Below are 24907 nucleotides of genomic sequence, written 5' to 3'. Positions count from 1 at the left end.
GAAGAAAATTGTCAAAGGCATTCTACGCAGCAGTTGATATAAAAAAAAATGATTTTTATTTTTCCATATTTTTTGAAATGATACCTTTAATATCTTGATGTTTCCTCTGGCTTGCTGAAATTTTTCCCTGAGAAAATTACGAATTGCATCTCCGCTTTCAACTTCCTGTTCAAAACACTGCAACCCAAGACGCAAATTTGTCCAGGTAGATGGAAAACAAACATTCGATGAGACTATTTATAAATAATGAAAATTGTATGTATAATGTATATGTAAATGAGTATTATATGTAAACTAACTCATCATAGTTATCAGACATAACAATTTTGTATGCTAAACGCGTGTCTAATTTAAACATACTCAAAAGTGATGCTTGATTAAAAAAAATCAAAACGCCAAATATGGTATGAAGTTGAGGAACAGTGCAACTTTCTCGCGGTCAATCGATAGATCGCTACCTATTCTTAAACCATATTAATAGTATGAACAAAATGTTAAAAAACATATGAAAAATGTTATAAAGGAATTAAGCGCTTTTCACTTTACAGGGCGACTAATTATTTAAAAACAAACTGTGCAATGCTAAATTAAACCATAATGCTTTAAGTGTATTAAGGGGCATGCTAGTGAAATATAATGTTTAACTATGTTGTTATAGAGCTTACTGTAATCTCACCTGAGTCTTTTGGGAACCTAGAAATTTTGTATTTAGTTTCATTGGCACCTTCATACCACATCAGCATTGACCTGTAGTTAACTAACAACAATGCTCCATCGTGGTCAAACTTTGTTGATTTAATATTTTCCTTATATTTGCTTTCTAAATCGTAACTTAAAAGCTTTTCGAAGAGTTCAACTTGTCCATTGTGGTTAAGATATCCCCATTCCACGTACTGCGAAAACTCTTCGGCCTTTTCTATTCTTTTCAAATATGATTTAATAGACCGTTTGGTTTTGAAGACGCAACTTTTCGGACCAGAGACAACTATTTTACCATCCATTTCTATTCTTATTTCAATACTCTTATCTGCCTTACAATGCAATAAATTCTAAAATATAAAAACGGAAACAAAATTAATTTATAGCATTGATTTAAGATTAATATGAGGTATCGTCAGCATTGGCTTTTTTCTGTAATGTAGTATATTCTGACTTATTCAATAAAATTGAGAAAGGAAATGGGGAATGTGTCAAAGCGACAACAACCCGACCATAGAGCAGACAACAGCCGAAGGCCACCAATAGGTCTTCAATGTAGCCCATTTAACTGATACATGTACCATATATGAAATCTGAATGTGAATATGAGGAAAACTATGGTCATAATTAAATGAGGAAGAGACCTAGAAAATTGTTAAATATTAATCTACAACGGTTCTGATATGAGTTATTTATAAACATAAGAATGTAAAAAGTTGATGTGTTTAGTAATCAGCTTTCCTCTATCTATATATCGAAGAGTGAAGTATCAACAACAACAAAAATAAATGTTCAAAGAACAATTGTAATTCTTTCCAAATCAATTTTATAAATTATTGATGAGAAGCTACTCTCGGTTTACTGAAAGTTACTATTGGAGTCCAAGCTCATGTTTTTTTTCAATAAATAAATTTTTCTATATATTTGTTCTTGAAATAAGGTAAATAATTGCAAACGTCCGGTTTAAAACATTTCAATTTTGGTTCCATTAGATAGCTTTATCTATACTGATTTCAAAAATATATGATCTCTATAAACTTTTCCCTGTAATAAGGCAGCTATTAGGTATTTTAGGTTAGTGAATATCACTTCAGGTCCCAAATGATAGGTGATTGTATGCAGATTTAAAAGAAATATAGCTCATATGTTCTTTTCCACGAAATAAGTACTAATTAGCTACTTTTGGCTTACTCAAGGTCATTTCCGGTTGATATTTTCTTAAGGTCAAATGTCAACCAACAGTTTGCAAAAGACACTATGGCTTTATCATGTACCATGTTGAAGAAATAATTATTTGAACTCTTACATGATGTTATTGGATTGTTTCAGAACAAATGTGTCATATCTCAATTACAAGTAGACAAACATTCTGGACAAGTTCTTTTATATATATCTTTCAAAGTGACAGATGAGATCAAGGAACAAGAAAAAGTAAAGATTTAGAATTTGACTTTCACTTTTGACCTTGACCTAGTTTTGAATGCTTTGGATCCCTGAAATCCACAGACCCTAGGTCTCTATCACTTATAGTTTACCAGTTACAAATGCATATCACTTGTTTCAAATGCATTAGGGGAAATAACTATCATGTGGAGTTCTCGTATCGCTTCCTTCTAAATTAGACGAAACATGCTGAGAATATCGAGAGCAATTTGGTAAAATAGATTTGTCGCTAATAGGGTCATCTCAAACGCGCAATAACTGTCATATGCCAAAATTCAAAGCGACATCTTGCAAAACCACATAACAGAATAGGGGATAAAAGTAACACCGCAACTGAAAATAAAAAAGAATGGTAACAGTTACTGAGTCTATAGGTTGCACTTTGTAAATACAGCTGTTTCTAAAACCACGCCTCTTTTGGGGAGATTTAGAATATTCATAGAAAATTAATTTTGTTTACATACTGGTTCTCAGTTATGCTCTCTGTGTTCCATCTCATAGAGACTTAACTTGGGAATGTTACCAGTAAATATACATGTGCATATTGTTTATATTGAAATCTGTGGTAATCCTTTATTCGAGGTAGGGGTAGGTTTTTAAAAATTAGTGTTTGTTTAAACTCTGTGAAGTTCAGGGCATATAAACGTTGAAAATATGCCGCACAGCCCTATATTTTGACCTTTGAAAAAAAATGTAGTGGATATGATCTTTCAATTCTAGGATAAGATTGTTTTCAAAACCTCATAGTAAAAGAGGTACAGTTTTAGCCGTAAAAGCAGTTCCTATGGGAAATTGCATTGTCAATATTTACAGAAATGTAACCTATAACACAAGTTATTTATTTAATTAACTATTTGGTAATCATATTTATATTCAGCAGAACCGCGATTTTTCAACTGTAAAGATTAATACGAAAGTCTGTGTTAAGTCGAACCTGTCTATTTTGCAATTGCCGAACTATGTCTCCATATTTCACAATTTCCATTTCGACGTGTTCTTCACATTCTTTATCAGTACGTTCCTTTGGTGTTAGTACTGACTGATGCCACCCGTCATCCGGATATCCGCAATCTATTTCATGTGGACCAACTGACAATAAAAAGTAGACTTAATATTACATCTTGTACAAATAATTAAGAAAATTACTTATACAAATTTATTTGAATATATGTTATATTTCTTCGGTCGTTGTCTTCTATAATTTTTGTTATATTAGTTGTCTTGTCTTGTATTCTTTTAATTTCAATTTTTAATCTAGATTCGTTTTCGTTTTTTTCTTTTTTTTTCTTTGATTTGTGATTTATATAGAATATGAGAGTTCTTGTCTATTCGTGTTTGCTGTGTTTTGTCTTTTGATTTTGCCATGTGATTAGGGACTTTCCAATTTGATTTTCCTCTGAGTTCAGTATTTTTGTGATTTTACTTTTTTCTATTTGTACGAATAGAAGAATTTCTATTAATCAGAGAAGAAGGACACATAGATGGATATATATGTACGACGTCCATTATCACTGAACTAGTATACATTTTTGTTTAGGGGTCGGCTGAAGCACACCTCAGATGCGGGAGTTTCTCGTTGCATTGAAGACCCATTAGTTGTCTTCGGATGTTGTCTGCTCTTTGGTCGGGTCGTTGTCTCGTTGACACATTCCTCATTCCCATTCTTAATTTAAAACATAGATTAACAATATCATCAATACCATAACACTAAACCGAGAGAAAATTGTTTTTCAGAACTTGATTACTATATCTTGAAAAACAAAATTTTACTGTATCTTCAAAAAACAAAATTTCACTGTATCTTCAAAAGCAAAATTTACAGGTTACTGCAAACTCCATCTGATCATGGCAAAAAGTACCAAAAGAAATACTACAGATAAGATAAAGAACAGTCAGCAAAATATATTATAGAAAACTAAAGAAGGAGCAACACTCACCCATCAAAAAACAAGTCGTGATATCATGGGCATCAGAAATGTAAGCAGAGCCTGATGCACAAGTGCCACATATGTTGCCCATTTAAGTGCAAATTCTTTGATAATATAATTCGGTGATGTCATATTGCAGGTAAAGTTCAGATATTCTAAATCGGTTAATTGGCGATATCATGATGGCGTCCATAACATTGTCGAAAGGATAACTTCATCTTCGACACTAAAAGTGTCATGTCGTTAAAGACTAGTGTTTAAATGGCAACAAATTTTCCTTTTCTGCATGTGTTTAAGCAAAAGGTAAACACGAATATTCTTTTCCAAAATGGTTCATATTTTATACTTTCATCACGTTGTTCTTTTGATTCAAATTCTTTATTGATTAAAGTTCAAGTTTTGTTGTTTTTTTCATTTGCCTTTTTTCTGATTTTGCCACTGTTATGTATGTTGGTGTTATACAAAGAACACGATTTACTTGTTACTGATTGCAAATCATAAAAAAGGAAATGTGCCTACATATCATTTATTAACCATTAATTAAAAAAATTTCAACACCATATCTCGTTCAACATTACGGTTGGTTTTTTTAATTTAAAAAAAAAACTGTCAGAAAAATATATCTCCCTTGATTCAGTGGTGGACTCTATAAAAACGTAAAGAATACATTACCAGCCGACGGACTTTTCCCAGGATAAGGATCATCATAATACAACTCAGGTGAAAAAGCTTCATATTTAAATTGTGGCAGAGATCTAGAGGAATGAGACCTTCTATATTGGCTGTGATGTTGTAAAACATTTTCGAATAGATCGTTTTGTTCACCTCTAGACTTGACATATGATTGAGATTCACGTACTTGAAACGAAGACCCAATATTTGATGAATTATCCATCGATGAGTGTGTTGATGGCTTGTTTCGTATAGTTTGATATTTCTTCATTTCGCCTTCAAATGGCTGGAATGATACATGAACATTTAGTACACAAGTTTACAAGTTATTTTAAAATAGTTTTTTGTTTATTTTAAATACAAATTATTCACTTTTACGTGTAATTGCATTTTGTAAAGATTTGACAATTCTGCGAAATGTGGTGAAATGCTTTGATTAGATATAAGAAGATGTGATATGAGTGCCAATGATATTACTTTCCATCCAAGTCACAATCTACAAAACCCAACCATTTTAGGTCAAAGTACGGTTTTTAATACAGAACCTTAGATCAGGCCGAACAGTAAGCTATCAAGGGCCCCACAAATGCCCAATATAAAACCCTATAAACGGGAAACCAAAGGTATTATCTTAACAAAAAAAACTATTGAACATCAGATTCCTGACAAAGGATAGGTTCAAACAATTTCAGCGAGTTTAAACGTTTAAAAAGGTACCAATATGCAACCTTATATGAAACAATAGTGTAACATCACAAATAAAGGCAACAGTAGTATACCGCTGTTCAAAACTCATAAATCCATGGACAAAAAACAAAATCGGGGTAACAAACTAAAACTGAGGGAAACGCATTAAATATAAGAGGAGAACAACGACACAACATTAAAATGTAACACACACCGAAACGGACTAAGCTGTCTAAACAAAGAAATATACAGTATAAAATATCTATTCAAATGACTTTACTCAATCAAAAGACATAATAACACAAGTAGACATACATTGTGTACACTGAACGAACAAATTTGATCTATGATACAATGTAAAAACAAAATCAAATAAGGAATGAATAATCAAAGTAACAGTATTATTACGCTGTAAAATGTAGAAAAACAACAATAACCCTGAACCAAAAATCCGCCATTTACAATAATATTATATACAGGTGAACGAAAATAATTTTGTTGTTAGGTATATATACGGTATGAATGGAGAAAGTAAATAAATAATTGTGATGTTCTTAGAACGCAGAAGAGAAAATTTATAGTAAACTTATCAAAGCCGGTATAAGGACTAGATATAACCCTGAATAAGTAAAGATTAGATAACAAAAACGCATTACAAATAGTATTACCAGGTAAAATTAACAAGAAAAATGTTTACAATCTAGTCAAACACTAATTGATTCGAGACGATGATGGAAAGGGATGTGTTTCAAAATGTAATGAAAAATCACAAACAAGTATTATCCGATTGAAAATATAACGAAACCTTTGGTCTATAATATTTGTCTACTGTCCGTATCGTGCTTTATAAGAAATAGAAAAGATTCGAAGTGGGCAACTAGTAAACATTTAGTCAAAAACAGTTAGATAATACCATGATTATTCATGTGAACTTCAATTTAACCCCTAGCTAGAGATTGACAATGCATGCATTGTACATGTACTGGTTATGTAAAGAAAAAGAATGTCAACAATTATAGTGAAACTACGGTAAATCATTTGATTACTAATTCGATGCACATAAAGTAATTCTTTTACGGTTAAAATCAATGAGAAACGTCTATTTTTAAGATATAAAATAAAATAAAACAGACCTATAAAACTCCAATTGCACGTGTTAGTTTAATCTATTCATGTCTTTATTTATGTTAACATTGCTTATATGGTCATCTGAGGTCAAATCGATAGTTAATTAGATGGCATCTGAAATAAAATACACACGAAACGAACCTATATATTATCTACCCCATGCTCTGTAAACTGTTTATTTTAGACTTTTGATAGTTTGGATAAATGTTTTACATTGTTATAAATCAAAAATGAGAATTTGAGTCAAATCGGTGACCATGAATTTGACAGTTGGTGCCCCTTTAAGGGTTAACTAAGACTTAAACACAAGGACTAGTAGTTCCTACTGCACAAGTTGCAACTGTTCTGTTGCAAATAAAAAAAACTCACCGATAAGTCGTATTCAGCGATGTCAGAACGGTGGCAGTGACCGGGATTGGGGCTACAATAGAACATGTCCGTGATCATCTATGATATAGATGTCTTTTCACAGCCAACAAATGTAAGATCGAATCCTTAAAAACTTTGAAAGGGATGAACTTAACTTTTCCATTTTGACCCAATCAACTAGGATATATACATCTACCACATACACATTATCTCCTGAATTTTTGCTACACAGAAATGGCATTTCCTGAATAGATATGTGTTAAAATGTAAAACAATCATGTTGTTGTAAAGTCAATTGTGTTTTGGTTATGATCTAAATATTGTATTCTTATTCAGAATTGAAAATGCAGTTATAATTTCATCCATTCCTTATCTGTATTAACATGATATAATCAAATTAATTTGAGAATTGCACAAGCTATTTTTTTTTCAGAATTGCTCAAACTATCGCTCCATAAAATCTACTCTGAAGTACAACTGTGAAATTATATTTGTAAATATGCGCAATTTATATAAGTGCTGTCAATGTTTAACAATATAACCGATTGACCGTCGAACAGATCTAATATCAAATACACAAAACGATGACGAGTTAATCGAAACTTTTTAATTCCAAAGATTTGATAAACATGTATATTGAAACATTAAAAGCAATAATGAATTTTAAATGACCATCGTGGTACATATAAAAGTCAATTGTCAAAAGTAACTGTTACTTGATTTACAATTAAAAAAAAGAAATTTCACTAAATGAGTTTGCAAACAGGAATCTTCCCTATCAAGTTCGGGCAAAAAAAAAAAGAATATTTGATAATCTAAACAGTATTGGTGATTAAATTAGAATTTATTAATCAAATTCTACGACTTAGTTCATCGTTTAAGTTGAAATGTTCAATTTGACAATTCATATTAACGGATAACAGTTGCATTATTTGATTCGATGTTATTATGTTCACGTGTGTTAATATGTCTATGTACCCAGTCAGGAATATGACAGTTGTTACCCATTCGTTTGATGTGTTTCAGCTTTTGATTTAACCATTCGATAAGGAACTTTCCTAGTTGAAGTTTCCTCGGAGTTTTATGATTTAACTTTGAAGTACTGTTTTTCTTGTCGTCTATAGTACAGGCGTTATAGAGTAAAAATCTTTTTGTTAAAATTAATTGAGTTAAATCAGTGAACAAAATAAAAAAAAACAAAGAGGTTAGATTCGAAAAGAATATTGCAAACTATTTATGTACATATACAAAACCTCATTTAAGATACATGGCTTATGATTAAACACACCAGACGTCGATTTGTCTACATGATATTAATCGACGTTTCCTGGCATAAGTTTTATTTTTTTGTTGAAAGCATGGACAAAGTAGTCAGCTTTTTATGTAATAGTGCAGAGGTGAAAAACTATTTGCACTCATAATTTAATTGATATATACCCGAATTTAAAAATAAGAATGAGAGAATAGATATACAAGGCACAATCCACACAAAAATAGGGGAAACATAACATGGTTTATAATCCAAAAAGAAATATATTAAGGACGACCTAAATGTGTAAAATGTTCAAAAGGAAATACAATACAACGTTACTGGTTGGAATAACACCATTATCCATCTATAAATCTTGAGCACATCATTGATACAGGAAAGTTTGTATCGTATCTTTAAATATCAAGAAATTTAAGATGAGAATCGGATGAAAGTAATCTTTAAGACAAACGATGATATGATTCAACTTTTTAGCTGTGACCTTTCCACTGTAAACATCTATCAAACAGTTGACAGAGTTTGCCGAATGGTACAATTCTATGAAATAACCTATCCCGTGTGTTTGAAATTAACATTTGTCTTCTGGTCTTTATATTCAGTTCCACTAAAAATTTGTACGATACACTGTTCATTTGTTTTCGTAAAGATCTAGAAGTAAGGAGATGTAGTATGATTATCAACGAGACAACTATCCACCAGTGGCAAAATTACGTGAATGTGAGGAACTATAGCTCGCAGTATACATTTTCACGTTACAAGCCAGACCCTTAGTCTTGGCTTTTAATGCATGGACTGAGATTGGTTCTCATTTTTGTTTGCTCACTTTTCATTCGGGCTAAATGTATGCTTGATATTATCTTTATAAATTTAATTACAGTTTGCCAAAAGTAGTAGGATTTGATTTAATTTATCTTATACTAATTTACATTATAATCATCAGAACCGTAATTTTTCTACCGTGATAATTTATACGAAGGTGTTTTAATTCGAACCTGTCTATTTGTCATTTGTGGAACTATGTCTCCATATTTTACAGTTTTCGTTTCGACGTGTTCTTCACATTGTATGTTAGTAGTCTCTCTTTGTGTTAGTACTGGCTGATGCCATCCACCATCTGAATATCCACAATCTTTTTGATTTCTACCAACTGCTGACAATAAGCAAAGTAGAGGTAACTTTATATCATGTACTAATAATGTAGAAAATTATTCATACAAATTCAGTGGAATATATTTTACATTTCTGTGTTCGTTGTCTACTATTATTTAGTCAATATTATTTGTCTTGTCTTCGCTTGTTTGGTTTTCGTTCAATTCTGACGTTTAATCTAGTTTCTTTTTTTGTATTTTTATTCTGTTTTGTGATATATATATATATATGTATACATATATTTATTGGTTCGAATAGAAGAATTACTATTTATCAGAACAGAAAGACACATACATATATAGATATAATAAGATGTGATATAAGTGCCATTGAGAAAACTCTCCATCAAAGTCAAATTTGTAAAAATAAACCAATATATATAGAATAAAGGACCTTTTGTTATAAAGTCAGTATTAAAAACAAAGAGTCCTTTATTCTGTTTTTTCGGTAATCTAAAAAACAAAATCCCTATAATAATAGAGAAAATAACAAACGAACTTCTTTTTCGCGTCGAATCACGGCGAATTACACTTGACGTCACAGGCTGCATTACGTCATTTGAAATTTTGTCACAGTGCAGTAAACATGGCGTTCTCTTTCACAAAGTATTGAAAAGGAATTATTGCATGCGTTTCAATAATATTCTGCTTTTTCATGACACAAACAATGGCAAATATAATGGTATCATACCGATAAGTAAAATTTCTTTATTTTTCACAAAGCATCAGCATATTGATAATCAGAAATAAGAATGATACGATATGAATCAAAAGATTTTTCATCGATCATCATTTTGAGTTCAACGACCAGTTATAATCATATTTGACTTAGTTTACAGCCCTTGGATGGTGTAAACTTCCCAAAAAACCGTGTATGGTATAATGGTGTATGGCATATGGTGCAATGGTGTAAGGTGTATGGTGCTATGGTGTATGGTGTAAGGGGAATGGTGTAATGGTGTATGAGGAATGGTGTGATTGTGTAACGTGCGATAGGGAATGGTGTGAATGAACGGTGTACAACATTTCATTGGTTGAAAACGAAGTTCTTTTTATTTTAATTTGTCGGATTGTAAACATAAACAATAATAATAATCTGAATATTTGAAATTTAATTGCGTTATGGGTAATTTCGAATCTTGTAGATAGAATGGGGAATGGTGTATGGTGAAATGTGTAACGTGTATGGGGCAAAGGTGTAACGTGTATGGTGTAATGGTACAAGGTGTATGGTGTAATGGTGTATGGTGTATGGTATAATGGTGTATGGTGTTAGTGGGAAGTTTACACCATCCAAGGAATGTAGTTGCTAAAATTACATTTATTTTGTCATTATTCGCTCAGTGTTCATCATGAAAACGATCACATTGATTTCCAATAATTTTAAGAAAGCACTGTGAGGAGACATTTATACAGGAGGCAATGTAAGCTGACAGTACTGAACTAGTCCAAATAATTATGACGTCTGGCAAGGACGTAGGAAGGCGTCCCAGAAAAAAATGAAAATAGCCGGGCCAGACGTCATAATTTTTTGGACTAGTACTGAACCAGCTGCGGAACCGTAGCTCTTAGGTCCTTATGTTATTTTTTAACTATTTGCGGACCGCAAAATTATATATAAATATACTAAATAAATAAATGATTTGGAAAATACGTTGAAGGTATATAAAAATTCATGAGAATTCTGAATGCAATTAGGTTCTATCCGTGCACTCTGGTTCTAAACCTTGGTTTCATCTGGGTTTTTTGGTTCTGAACCTTGGTTCATTGGTTCGAAACCATGGTAACTGGTTCAACATCCGGGTTGTTTGGTTATAGCAACCCAACTTCTTGGTTCCATCTGGGTTCTATTCTAGATCATTCTAATGTTCCCGTTGAACTTGGAGAAGATAACCGCAAGTATCCGAATAAAAAGATAAAGTAGGTCAAAGACGCTAAAATTGTTTTATGACATTACACATTTCAGCATCGGCGGTAAAGGAAGCTGTAAGGTATTTATCTTCTCTTTTAATTATTTTCATTAGGAAACTAGATAAAAAAAAATAAAGCATCGTATAGATTTTAAAAATAAACCGAAATATACAGTATATCGAACATCCTTTTATTTAATTCAGTCGTTCTGTTTTCATTTATTTTTCTTCTACTCATCCCTTATTTCCGTTAATATTTCTAGAAGTTTTAAAACGACATGTCGTACAATTGGCCGACGATGTTTGCATCTAGCCACTTGACCAGTTAACGACTTGCATATATATTTGAATGATTGCATATTTGTTTTCAAGTTCGACTGAATTTTATTTAATTGGCTTTGTAATAATGCCAGATTTGATATAAATACATGTGAAGTATATGTAACAAATCGTTTTGTTCAAAACAAAATGTTAAAAGACATATAAAAAGAAAGAGATGATCAATTTAAGTTTGTAAGCTTTAAAATTAGTTGAAAAATAAGCTATAAGATATTACAAAAATGTAATGTACAATAAATTTGTCAAATTTGAGACTCCTTATGAAGGGGATGCATATAATCATTCGCCCCCCCCCCCCCCCCCCCCCAAAAGAAATCAAAATTAAGATTAAATATTTTTTATAATAGAATTGTGTGTGTGTGTGTTAATGACAGTGCTAGTGGGATGAGTATTACCAGCACAATAGTCAGAACTTCTGTGTTGGTGCCATAGTGGAGAGGCATAAGGTGTTATCCTAGTCCGTCCTTCCCGAACATCCCAAAAAATGAGATCCGTTCTCCTAACTTTAGTTTGCCTCAACCAATATTGGGAAATACTACAAATCTTATACACAATATAAAAAAGAAAATGTGGCATGAGTGTCAATGTGAACTCTCCACAAGAGACCAAATGACTCAGAAATTAACAACTATAGGTCACTATACGGCCTTCAACAATGAGCAAAGTCCACACACAATAGTCAGCTATAAAAGGCTACGAAATGACAATGTAAAAAAATTCAAACGAGAGAACTAACGGCCTAATTTATGTACAAAAAAGAAATATGTAACACATAAACAAACGACAATCACTGAATTACAGGCTCCTGACTTGGGACAGGCACATACATACATAATAAGGTGGGGTTAAATTTGTTAACGGGATTCCCACCCTTTATCTAATATGGCTTGAGTGCCAATGAGAACTCTCCACAAGAGATCAGATGACACAGAAATTAACAACTATAGGTCACAATACGGTCTTCAACAATGAGCAAAGGTCATACCTCATAGTCACCTATAAAAGGCACCGAAATGACAATGTAAAACAATTTAAACGAGAATAGAAACGAACAAAAAATGAACGAAAAACAAATATGAAACACATAAACAAACGACAAACACTGAATTACAGGTTTCTGACATGCGACTGGCACATACATCTCGAATAAGGCGGGATCCCCACCATCCCCCTAACCTGGGACAATGCTTATTACCACACAACACAAAATAAAATTTGAAATTTGGTAGCGTCACTTTTACCGTTTATGAGAATTCGTGTCCCTATAAAAACAGAAAATGCCGAATTTTTCGTTTCCGTTCTCTTAAATAAGTTTTACTCAATCAAACGATATAAACCTTACACGCAATGCTTATTACCCCTATAACACAGATCTATGAAGTGCGATATTGGGTGGCGTCACTTTACTGTTCATGAGTCATTATATGTAAGAAGATAAGGTATGAGTACCAATGATACAAATGTCAACACGGAGCCTTAAGATAGGAAAATGTTAAATATGTTGTTACCGTTCTTCAACTTCAGTTTGCCTCAACCAAATATTTTGAAACTTACACATAATGCTTATGGTCATAAAACGGTCAAAATAACGTGAATCCTGCTTCTATATATGGAAGTTTACTGATGTTTTTTTTTCACAAACAGGGGCATCTGTGGCCCATTGACATATTTAACATTTATTTAAGTAAACAGCCTATTTATTTCCATTGAATTCTACTTCTAGAATTAACTTGTATATTTTTTCAGGATCTCGGTGCAGTTTGGTAACAGACAACGATATTTCAAGTTACATGTGACCAGCATAACAAAGTGTTTCACTAGATTGAGCTCTCTGTCTAAGTGTACTTTAAAGGTTTTTTGCATTGAGTTCTGTTTATTGATATGCGTATACCTTCTGTGTGAATTTTTAAGATGTAAAAACAGACTATCCATATCTGCATGTCCATGAAATGAAATGAAATCTTAGGTAAAATTAATAAAACATTTTGCATTACCTATCACAACTGTACTAAAGCGGTAAATGTTCTCTCTAATGGGGGTCTAGTTGGGGGTACTGATCCCGGATCCCGCTTACTGTTTTGTCAGATTCCCGTATCCCGCTTACACTATGTACGTAAGCAATTCTCATTTTTTTGTAAATTCCCGTGTCCCGCTAGACTTCAATTCCCGTTTTCACGGCACAATAATTTGACTTTCACGTGTAACGCTTACAAACAGTCAGCAATCCCGTGTCACGCTTAGACCCCAATGAGACCCACTCGAGTTGTTCACGGAAATTAAAGGACTTAGTTTTCATTTGAACCTAACATTCTTAAAAATTGAGAATGAAAATGTGGAATGTGTAAAAGAGACAGTAACATGACAAAAGAGCAGAAAGCAGTCGAAGGCCCCCGATGGGTCTTCAGCAAAGCGTGAGAATCCCTCGACCGGTGGCGGGCGTCAGATGGCCCCTAAACAAAGTGTGTACTAGTTCAAACTCCAAAACATTAAACTGAACTTACAATTAAAAACATACAAGATAAAAAAAAACCAGAGACTCCTGACTTGTCGTCAAGGTAATCATACCAAGAGACACACCCAATATGCAGAGGTCAAGAGTCAAAAAGTCAGTCTGGTAAAGAGTTCCTTATCAAAAAAACACAAAGCAGATTTTGAGGAAAGGGTAGTTGTGCTACACAAAACTAACAAATATATCTTTATATCTAAAATAGATATAATAAGATGTGGTATGAGTGCCAATCAGGCAATTCCTCATTTAATTCAAACAAAATATACAAGTTGTACATTGAGGCCAAAGGTAAAGCTCACATGCAGTTTCTATTGCCACTAGACTCACCAACTTATGACAATACATCTACATGCCACATATTCAGAAGCAAGGTCAATTGAAAATTATATTTTGAGGTCAAGGTAATATACACACAGTATCCCGATGACACACCCAACGTGCATAGGTCAAGAGTCAAAAAGTCATATTCTGGTCAATAGTTCTTGTCAAAAATATACACAGCAGTCATGCACGAAAGTTCATCATGGTACAAGTAACAATGTCTTATGTCATGATGCACTACACCTGCCAAATACAGAAAACCTAGGTTAGAGACAGAAACACAAGACATATAACAAAACTCAATGGAACGGTACTTGTATTGCAGGTCACTACAATTGCCTTCAAAATAGAACATAAACTCTCGCAACACTGCAAAATTAAAACCGTCTTTCACAAAAGTTTAACAGGATTCTTTGCAACGATTATCTTACCACCATCAATTGAGGATCGAGTCGTGCAGTTATGTCAATGATTTAAAACGGTAAGCACTTAAAACTAGGGTTTACCATTAATTTCAAACCTGACCATGTGATAGTTCTATGGTAAATTGATGGAAACACATGATACAGTCATGAAATTTAATATTTGCAATAGTACGATCAGAACAATACAGGACAGAGTTGTAAACAAATAAAATTAATGATACATACGAATTTTTAATCACAATGCACAAATAAGAAACCGTAGTTTTCATTCAATTTATTTATCTAAAATGTACGCTTGCGTTAAAGAATGGAAATTAACACTGTATATTTATATAAACGACCGATCTTGTAAAAAATAAATAAAAAAGGACCATAAGAGTTACGGTTCCGCAGCTACATGAAGTACTGAACAAGCTCATTTCCTGTCGACTTCATAATTATATCAAACATTTTAATAGACGTCACAAATTTTTAGCTTATAATTCTTGCAAAAAAGTCATGTTCATTTACTTTCAACACGGACCAGAAATATGAAATTTGGAGTTTGACGGCCCTGTGGTTACCTTTAATTTCAGAAGCGAATTTAGGGGTAGGCGACCCGGGTCACAGTCACCACTTATAAAGGCTACAATTCTGATCAAAGCAGACTTTTATAGTTTGATGCACCCGGCTACCCCCCTTTTTAAAATTTATCCTAGATCCGCATATGAATATCACGGTTCACTTTTTTGTTCTTTGTTCTATAAATATCTGTCATATTGACAATGAAACCACATCTTTTAAAATTGTATATCTGAATGATTTCATTTTTTTTTTCTAGCTTCTCTTATGCGATAGCGGTACCTTTTTGGTCACTATTTGTGTTGCGTTTAAATATGAACTGTAACACTTTATAGTGACTGAACTGGTAAAACAAATACTTCTCAAGAAACATAAAAAGAAAACTACTTGGAAAAGCACCAGGCCATATATTGGTATTGTATGAATAAAAACTCAGCATGGACGATATGTTAGTTGTACTTCATATAACGCATTTTTTTAAAAGTCTATCGGGTTTTTCATGCATTTTCTGTTCACATTTTCAAAAATACTAAACTGACTTTGTAAAAGTTTCAAACAATGTCAACTGTTTCATTCGCCAAAAATCTCGTGCGTTTCTGCGAAAAAACATCACACACAATTTTGTGAATGAAAGGGGAAAGAAGATCCTTACGCGTTGCTTTCGCGCATGGCATTTGCGTACTAACCCAATAATTTTTATATCACGGCCAGTCCACTGATACTGACATTATCAGCGAGTACACATCAAAGGAAAAATGTACAAACTACCGATAAAGGTCAAAGTACGGTCTTCTATGAGATTACGGTATCTTTGCTGTTTACTAAAACAAGGGAAACATAACCCAATGCTGTAAGCTAGGTAAGTTGTTAATTGTTAACCAGCATTAAGTGTAATAAAGATGATTGAATTATTTAAAACAAACAATGAAAACTCCAACTCATAAGATCAAAGACAAACTGACAATGAAAAAAAGTGTCAAAATAAAACTACAAATAAGATAAACAACAGTCAACAAAATACAATATAGAAATCTAAAGACTGAACTACACTAACCCTTCCAAAATCCTGCCGTGATATCATATGCACCGGAAGTGTAAGCACAGCCTAATGCACAAGGGCCAAATGCGTTGCCCATTGCAGTGCAAATTATGTGTTACATCTATTTCAAGGAAAGTTCACGTATTCTAAAACGGATTAATTAATGATACTGTGATGCCGTTTGCAAAATTTTAGAAGGGATAAATTCAACATCACCACTCACAGTTTCTGGTCTCTAGAGACTAGTGTTTAAATGTCAACAAATTTTCCTTTTTTGCGAATCATTTTCTGATACATTTAAGTACTCGTAATTATCATTAGTGTGGTAGTGTATGTGTTTTAGCATTAACTATTCTTATATATATATATATATATATAAGTGTCTAAGAATGTAACTTTAACACACTAATGAGTGTTATAAAATTAGTTGTTATATTTTATATATTATTCACGCATTGCGTGAATAATATATAAAATATAACAAATTTTATAACACTCATTAGTGTGTTAAAGTTACATTCTTAGGCCGTGTTCACACCAAACTCCATGTACAGTAAACATGTTTACAATTAGTTTAATGTACTGGCCATTGGTTTCACATTGAATTTGTTCACATTTATACACCTTGTTTAGTTACCTGTACATAAGATTTGTTCACACTTATAAACTCTATGTCATTTAAATGTTCATTACGTAGAACCGAATGCAAAGTTTTCGGACATATTTTCTAGTAGTAAGGGAACGATCATTTGACTTCAAATCGGGGGAGGGGGGGGGGTGCGGTATTTCGAACCCCAATTGGATAAAAAAAAATCTGGTCCTACAGATAATTAAAAAAAATCTGAATAAAGAGTTTCTCCATACAATATAGTGTTAAATGTTTAAAAAAAAAATTGATCACCATCATCGAAAAAAAAACCAACTGAATATTACGTTTGCGCGGGAAAATTTCTGACTTTCTGACTCAGATAAATAAACAAAATACCCGCCTTTTTAAAGTTAAGTGGTTGCTTTTTTATGAAAGACATTTTGATGATTTGCAGTAGTAAGTAGTTTAATGATACTAAAGATGTCTCGATTAAGCTTGAGAAAACGTAGGCTGCAGCAGTGTGTTTACAGACGAAGAAGAAGGATTGATATTTTAGGGATCACTACATTTCTATCTTTTCTGTTTGTTTCAAATGGTATTTCTTCTCCAAGGAGTATTTGGCAAAGGGAGGGGATAACGTTTTTTTTAATTTAGTTTTAAGTGTTATTTTACGGATCCGAGATACTAGACAAACAATACATTTACCTCACACTTTTTAAGTAACGCATTTATAAGTGAATCGTTATTTGAGTTTAGTTTAAACATATTTATTAATAGTGGAATTGGGAAACAAGTTTTGCAACTTATATTAATCCCTTTCCACTTTGCGGGTGCGAGTGCTGCCTTGTAGCGGCATTAGCCTGCTCTTTTTCGAAATCTACAAGGGTGTCTTTAACGTGCAAGAGATATGGCTCTCTCTTAACACGGGTCGGCCATTTACCGTCCCCTTCCGACGGACTATCATCGTTTCCTCGAGACCATACTCGCAAATGGTGTCAAGGGAGAGCCGAAAATTCAGTTCCTGAAATTTTCATCCCAGACGAGAATCGAACCAGGAACCTTTATGTTAGTAGTCCGATGCACTACACCATGGCTCTCTTATTTAAGTGAAGACCAGTGGCAAATATTTCTGTGTAAGTCAAGTCGATTCGGCAAAAAACCTTAATTTTGAAATGAATTATGTGTCCGGCATGATGCTGCTTTGAGTCTTGATAAGGGCTCAATAAAGCTACATTAAGTTTGTTTTAAAAAAAAATATCTATCAAGTTTAGACAAATATTTTTGTAAAGAACTTTTATTAATAACTGTTATAAATATCAATTTTATTCAAAAATCGTTTCTTCTTTAAATATGCACGGTGTAACTAATGTTTTAAATGCCTAGTTTTGTGTACACTTAATCTACACAAGGCCTACATCGAGTATCGACTGCATGTAGACAAAACATGATCTACACTACATGTAAACATTGAGTTTTATCAATGGGAACGTAATTTTGTTTAGTTTACGTGTGAGTTACACTTACACAACACCGAGTTTAGGTCAATGTGAACACGGCCTTAGACACTTATATAATTTAATTTAGTAACTGCATCAGTTTATTTACAAACTGATCCACACCTAGATAGATTGAATGTTGATTGTTGCTATTTTTAGACACTATATATATATATATATATATATATATACAACTCGTCTAAACATCAACCCAACAATGTTAGATCTGTAAATTTGCTTTCGCAAATTTTTGGTTCTTCCCTCGCCGGGATTCGAACCCATGCTACTGTGATATCGTGACACCAAATCGCCTGCACTGCAGCCGTCCCGCTAGACCACACGACCACCTGGGCTCTCAAAAAAAGAGCTTTCGGTGGGCATGTGTTACCTTTCCACGTCAGTTTTAATCTAGCGGCGTACTACAGTACATGATATATAAGGCATGAAGATGTTATTGTTACAGATCAGCTAAATTATCTATAGTAAAGGATCCTACAAATTAATGTAAGATACAGTCACAGAAAATAATTATATTCATAAGTACGTCTGAGTCAGTGACAACCCTACAACAGATGTATCCATCGGATCGCCATCAATGATGTGATACATGGCTGTGTACATAATGTATATACAACTCGTCTAAACATCAACCCAACAATGTTAGATCTGTAAATTTGCTTTCGCAAATTTTTGGTTCTTCCCTCGCCGGGATTCGAACCCATGCTACTGTGATATCGTGACACCAAATCGCCTGCACTGCAGCCGTCCCGCTAGACCACACGACCACCTGGGCTCTCAAAAAAAGAGCTTTCGGTGGGCATGTGTTACCTTTCCACGTCAGTTTTAATCTAGCGGCGTACTACAGTACATGATATATAAGGCATGAAGATGTTATTGTTACAGATCAGCTAAATTATCTATAGTAAAGGATCCTACAAATTAATGTAAGATACAGTCACAGAAAATAATTATATTCATAAGTACGTCTGAGTCAGTGACAACCCTACAACAGATGTATCCATCGGATCGCCATCAATGATGGTGATACATGGCTGTGTACATAATGTATATACAACTCGTCTAAACATCAACCCAACAATGTTAGATCTGTAAATTTGCTTTCGCAAATTTTTGGTTCTTCCCTCGCCGGGATTCGAACCCATGCTACTGTGATATCGTGACACCAAATCGCCTGCACTGCAGCCGTCCCGCTAGACCACACGACCACCTGGGCTCTCAAAAAAAGAGCTTTTGGTGGGCATGTGTTACCTTTCCACGTCAGTTTTAATCTAGCGGCGTACTACAGTACATGATATATAAGGCATGAAGATGTTATTGTTACAGATCAGATCAGCATATATATATAGGTGGTCGAGTGGACTAGCGCGTCTGGTATACTGCATTGCGATTTGGTGCCACGATATCTCAGTAGCATGAGTTCGTATCCCGGCAAGGGAAGACAAAAATTGCTAACGTAAATCTACAGATCTAACATTGTTGTGCTGATGTTGAGACGAATAATATATACAAAATGTCTTTTTAGCCATGTATCACCATCATTGCTGGTGATCCGAAGGACAAGATCTGTTGTAGAGTCGTCACTAGTTCAGACGTACGTATAATATTATTATTTCTGTGACTGCATCTTACATTAATTTATAGTTTCATTTACAATAGATAATTTAACTGATCTGTATTAATTACATGTTCATGCTTTATAGATCAAAGTACTGCGTTACAACGCTAGATTAAAACTGACGAGGAAAGGTAACACCCAGCGACCGAAAGCTCTATTCCAAAAACAAAGGTGGTCGAGTGGTCTAGTGCTACGATATCCCAGTTTCGAATCCCGGTGAGGGAAGGCCAAAATTTAACAATTACATCTCCATGCCTTTTATACCATGTACTGTGTTACGACGCTAGAATAAAACTGACGAGGAAAGGTAACATCCGGCAATCGAAATCTCTTTTTTAAGAGCCTAGGTGGTCGAGTGGTCTAGCGCGCCGGGTATAGTGCAATGCTCTTTGGTGTCACGATATCACAGTAGCACGAGTTCGAATACCGGCGGGGGAAGAACAATAACGTTGTTGGGCTGATGTTTAGACGAATTATATGTATATATCACTGTAAAAACTCGGTTATTTGGGTGAAACATGTTAAAGATTGGAAGAATCTATAGTTAAGCCTGATGAACTCAATACTTTTAGGTATATTTAAGATGATGAGTTGTTTGACAGAAGAAACTTTTTGCCTTGTGTCCTAACCCTTATTTAAAGATGCATTGATTGGAAAAAATATTAAAACATGTCTCAAACTAATGTGATCTTCTTAACTTTAAATATATGATTTATACCTATGAACATGTGTGACATGGAATTATAATTACTTTATTAAATGTGACTCTGATATTTCCCTGGCATTTTTTTTTTTCATGTTCTCTATTATCAAAAAGTAAAAAGGAATATTTATTTTCCAAAATGGTTCATATTTTTTATTCTTTTCTATTTTCATCGTGTTGTATTGGTTAAAATTTATTTATTGTTTAAAATTCAATGATGACATAAAGTATGTTGGGTTTTTGATTTGCCTTTCTCTGATTTTGCTACTGTTACGTAGTGAAAAATGTATGTTGGTTTCATACAAAGAACACTATTTACTAGTTGTTGCAAATGATAAAAAACATATATCATTTTAACCATTAGTTAACCTATTTTAATACAGCATCTCGTTCATCATTACGTTTTTTTCTAATTTAAAAACTAGTGTCAGAAAAATATATATCACTCTCGAATCAGTGGTAGACTCTATATACACAAAAAGAATACATTACCAGCCGACAGACTTTTCCCAGGGTAAGGATCAACATAATTCAGTTGAGATGAAAACGCTCCATATTTGAATTGTGGCGGAGAGGAGTCGGGTCTTCTATCTTTGCTGTGTTGTTGTTTAACATTTTTGAATTGATCGTTCTGTGCACCTCTAGAATTGAAATGTGATTGAGATCTACGTAGTTGAAACGACGACGTATTTTTTAATGAATTATCCGTCTTTGAGGAGTGTGTAAATGGTTTGTTTCGAATAGTTTGATCGTTCAAACATTTCTTCATTTCTGCTTCGAATGGCTGAAATGAAACATGAACGTAAAGTAGACGAGTATGCCAGTTATTCTAAAATAATTTATTATTCTTATAATAAATTAAGTCTCCACTCTTACATGTAATTGCAATTTATAAAATACCTGCTAATTAATAAAAACGAAACCTTTTTATGGTCATATTTTATTCCGAAATGTAAAACAAAGGTATCAGGTTTATACTTTGATTATGCAAGATGCGGGTTCCCTATACCATACCAACCCGTATAATCCAACTGCGATAAAGATACATACTCAAATCGCTATACCTCTCACGAATTAACATTTTACTGCCGAGTAATTCTTTATAAATATTTCCAATCTAGGCAAAGACTACTAGATGCGAGACGATTGTGGATGTGTGTTTCAAAATGCTCAAGAAATCAAGTATATGAAAAGTTCCGCATCCCAAACAATTATTATCCGATTAAAAACAGAACGAACCCTTTTGTCGATAATATTTGTTTACTGTCCATATCTTACGTTATAAGAAAAAGAGAAGATTCGATGGGGGTGGGAGCATCCAGAAAACATTAAGTCAAAAACAATTAGACACTACCATGACTAAATAGAAACACGACTAACCGATAAACATACTAACAGATCTACTAAACACTACACAGAAAAGTAAAGTATGCGTGATTGTCACACAATTTGAGGGTGAACTGAAATGTCAACAAAAGGATTAGCAGTTCCTGCTGCACTAGTGGAAAATTTTTTGTTGCTAATAAAACATAACTGATAAGTCGTATTCGGAGATGTTACAACCGCGATAAGGACCAGGACTGTAACTTTTATAGAACATGTCAATGGTCATCTATGCAATATAGATGTACATCACACATGTCACAGCCATCAAATTTATGATCGAATCCGTAAAACATTTCAAAGGGATGAACTTAACTTTTCCATTTTGAGTCCATGGTTGTGTCCTTGTACGTACATTGTACAGAACAATCATTTGCCAAGTTAGTCATGATAGGAAACCCAACTCTGGAATATCGTATCATCTAGAATAAATATATCTACAACTTAAACATTATCTCATGAAATGCTGCTACACAGAAATGGAAATTTCCTTAATATATATGTGTTAAAATATAGAACTATTATGTGATTGTAAAGTCCATGATGGTTTGGTTTGGATCTTAAAATCGATATTCTTTTTACGAATTTGAAATTGCAATTATAATTCAATCCATTATATAATCTGTATGAACATCATAAACCGGTAATCAAATTAATTTGAGATTTGTACATGATATTTGTTGTGTTTTTAAGAATTGCTCAAACTATCGCTCCATAAAATCTGCTCTTAAGTACAATGGTGAAATATTTTTGTAAATATGCACAATTTCTATAAGTTTTGTCAACATTTAGCGTTAATGGTAACCGATTACATGTAACCGTCGAAAGCATCTAATATCGAATACACAAAACGACAACTATTTAATTGGACTAGTTAATTGTACTTTCAAATATTTGATACATATGTATATTGAAAACACGAAAAGCAATGATGAATTAGTGTTTTTTTTAGTTTTTTTTTTTTATCAAAGTCTACGATTTAGTTTATCAATTAAAATTGAAAAGTTCAATTTGACAATGCATATTAACTGATTTCAGTGGCATTCTTTATTCGATGTTATTATAAAATTGAGAAAGGAATGTTCACTTGTGTTTTTATGTCTATGTACCAAGTCAGGAACATGACATTGTTATCCAGTCATTTGATGTGTTTGAGATTTTGATTTTGGCTTTTGATTAGAGACTTTCCTTTTTTGAATTTTCTTCTTAGTTTTGTGATTTAACTTAAGAGTATTGTTAAATTTTCTTGAACCTATGTTTTTGTCGTCTATAGTATCAGCGTTAAAGAGTAAAGTGTTTTTTGTAAAAAATAATTGAGTTAAAGTATTGAACAAAATAAAAAGAGGGCTTGAATCAAAAAGACTATCTCAAACCATTTTTGTACTTATACGAAGACCTCATTTAAGATACATGGCTTATGTGAGTTTTACTGTCCCTCTGGTATATTTTTCCCTCTTTTATAATTAAACTTCGATTTTTCTACATGATATTAATCGACGTGTTATCGATTCAAAACAGTTCGAAGTTTAAAATAGGTCACGAAGTTAAAGAGCTTTGATAACTATAAGTCTAACTCTTCCTTAGATGAGATATACTATAGAGTTTTTGATTATAAAAATGTTTTATCAACAGATGATTTACAGGACATGATCATATCAATGATATTACATGATGACCTTTGGACTAGTAAAACCTTTGAAAACAAAACATCTATTACATGTACAAGTGGCATCACCCCATTGGTTTTAAAACACAGATACCAGGCTTCACAGTCAATACTTCAGACGTACAGTTACGTCTACATAAAATACTTTGGTCAAATTAAGTTTTAATTAACTTTTGTCTTTGGGCATATTTTTTTTTTCAATTCAAAGAACTGTATGGCATAACTTTTGATTCCTAATTCACACTAAGCATCGTTGATTAATAATGTATTTTAAACATCAATTGTCCTTGTTTAACCTTGCTTAGGTGCAGTCCCGTAGTGTTAAAGTTGAATGTTTAAGCTGTTACATTTACCAATATGTACGGCTAAAATATGGAGAAATATGTTTGCTGTGTGAAATATGTAATCGATCTTAACCAATTTGTTTTTCAAATTATATCCAAGGTAGAGGAACAACGTCTAAGTTGATTTTGTGTAATTTTATCGTAAAACTACAAGGTTTTTTTGCGTAAAATATCAATTTATAGTGAAGGTTTACCTTGATAACGTCAGTGTTGTCATGAAAAACAATAAATTCAATTTTCGTCAGATATGAAGTAGAAAATGCCATTGTTTGACTGAACATTTCCCTGGCAACAATATCCGGTGGATACTTATGAAATCCTGTCCCAACAGCAGGAAATGCTATCGAACGCATGCTCATGCTTTCTGCTAAGACCAAACAGTGCTGCATAAAATACTGCAAAGTCTGGAAATTAGATTTATAAGAAAAATAAATAAATCAACCATAGTTATATTTTTTACATTCCGTCCAGTTTAGATTATTTGGTTCCTGTAAAATTCATGAAAGATATCTATGTTATAGCTTTTCTATTTATCGGCATGTATTGTTTTTATTCTGGCTATTTATGTTTTACGTTACCATACTGACATAAAGCAGGTTTTTTTTAAAGGTATTCATAATCATTTAAAACAATTCTCCAAAT

The 24907-nt window shown here is 33.0% G+C and overlaps 1 protein-coding gene across 1 annotated transcript in view; it reads right to left on the bottom strand.

Moving 5' to 3' along the window:
* LOC139481427 (protein mono-ADP-ribosyltransferase PARP14-like) overlaps positions 1 to 24907 on the bottom strand; it is a 42593-nt gene that overhangs the window by 2745 nt on the left and 14941 nt on the right. The window contains exons 6-12 of the mRNA XM_071264751.1: positions 24460 to 24669; positions 21365 to 21656; positions 9189 to 9343; positions 4743 to 5028; positions 3077 to 3231; positions 677 to 1049; positions 85 to 233 (exon numbers count right to left, since the gene is read on the bottom strand). Of these exons, the coding sequence (XP_071120852.1) occupies positions 85 to 233; positions 677 to 1049; positions 3077 to 3231; positions 4743 to 5028; positions 9189 to 9343; positions 21365 to 21656; positions 24460 to 24669 (1620 nt within the window). The remainder of the gene's footprint in view (positions 1 to 84; positions 234 to 676; positions 1050 to 3076; positions 3232 to 4742; positions 5029 to 9188; positions 9344 to 21364; positions 21657 to 24459; positions 24670 to 24907) is intronic.

Source organism: Mytilus edulis, chromosome 7 (assembly GCF_963676685.1).
Source record: "Mytilus edulis chromosome 7, xbMytEdul2.2, whole genome shotgun sequence".
In the NCBI taxonomy this organism is placed as follows: Eukaryota; Metazoa; Mollusca; class Bivalvia; order Mytilida; family Mytilidae; genus Mytilus; species Mytilus edulis.
The sequence above is the reverse complement of the archived record's forward strand: the minus strand, read 5'-3'. Positions and strand labels throughout refer to the sequence as shown.